General features: G+C 69.2%; 1 protein-coding gene across 1 annotated transcript in view; it reads left to right on the forward strand.

The window, feature by feature from the left end:
* Positions 1 to 1,218, forward strand: part of OBSCN (obscurin, cytoskeletal calmodulin and titin-interacting RhoGEF) — a 164,159-nt gene that overhangs the window by 593 nt on the left and 162,348 nt on the right. The window contains 2 exon segments of the mRNA XM_021714213.1: positions 8 to 179; positions 713 to 982. Coding sequence (XP_021569888.1) covers positions 8 to 179; positions 713 to 982 — 442 coding nt within the window.

A 1,218-nucleotide genomic window follows, 5' to 3' on the forward strand; every position in this document is an offset into this window, starting at 1 on the left:
GTGGAAGAAGGACGGGCAGCCGGTGGTCGAGGGCCGGCGCCACGCGGTGTACGAGGACGCGCAGGAGAACTTCGTGCTCAAGATTCTCTTCTGCAAGCAGTCGGACCGCGGCCTCTACACCTGCACGGCGTCCAACCTGGTGGGCCAGACCTACAGCTCCGTGCAGCTGGTCGTGCGCGGTGAGCCCCCGCCTGGTCCCCAAGGCCCCTACCCGCGTCCTTGTCCCCCACCGCCCTCAGCCCGCAGTCCCCGCGCCCGCGTCCCCCGTCCCTCGCCCCCCTTTTGCGTCCACTACTCCGCGGACCCCTGTGCTTGCAGCCCGTGCTTCTGCCCTCGCGTTCCCCGCCCTGTGGCCGCCACCATCTCCACGCGCTTCCGGAGTCATGGCTCTCAGCTTGTCCTGTCATTGCAGTAATCGGCTTTCCCCACCCTTCCGTGTCCACTGCTCCTCACCCTCGGCCCCTACCCGCCCTGCTTCCTCCCCACTCCACCACTCTCGGTGCTGCCTCCTCTATCCTCCCCTCCCCTACAACCTCTCCATCCCACCCCTCTGCCCCGCCCCTCCTCTCTCCTGCACCCTCCCCACTCACCTCTCCATACCCTCTGTCCCTGCCCCTACCCCTCTCCACACTCCCACCTTCGCCACCTGCTGTCCCTCCTTGTCCCCCCTCCAGTTCCCTGTGCTCCCCCCCTCACTGCCCCCTCTCCACAGAGCCGGCTGTGCCCTTCAAGAAGCGGCTGCGGGATCTGGAGGTGCGGGAAAAGGAGTCGGCCACGTTCCTGTGCGAGGTGCCGCAGCCGGCCACTGAGGCCGCGTGGTTCAAGGAGGAGACGCGGCTGTGGGCAAGCGCCAAGTACAGCATCGAGGAGGAGGGCACGGAGCGCAGGCTTACGGTGCGCCACGTCTCGGCGGACGACGACGCTGTGTACATCTGCGAGACTCACGAGGGCAGCCGCACGGTGGCGGAGCTGGCGGTCCAAGGCAGGCTGCGGGGAGGCGGCCGGGGCGCGGGTGACGGGGAGGGAGGGGCCGGGGAGTGGGCAGGGGCGTGGGTGGCAGGGAGGGGACAGGGGACGGGCAGGGAGATGGTGACAGGGAGTAGGGAGGGAGTGGGGAAATAGGCAAGGGTGCGGGTTGTGTGTAGGGTGAGGGCGGGGCCTGGGCGGATGGGCGGGGCACGAGAGTGGGAAGGGGTGGGACGGGGGAGGGGCTGGTCC

This window comes from Carlito syrichta, unplaced genomic scaffold (genome assembly GCF_000164805.1).
Source record: "Carlito syrichta isolate Samal-C Ts95f unplaced genomic scaffold, Tarsius_syrichta-2.0.1 Scaffold305332, whole genome shotgun sequence".
NCBI lineage: Eukaryota > Metazoa > Chordata > Mammalia > Primates > Tarsiidae > Carlito > Carlito syrichta.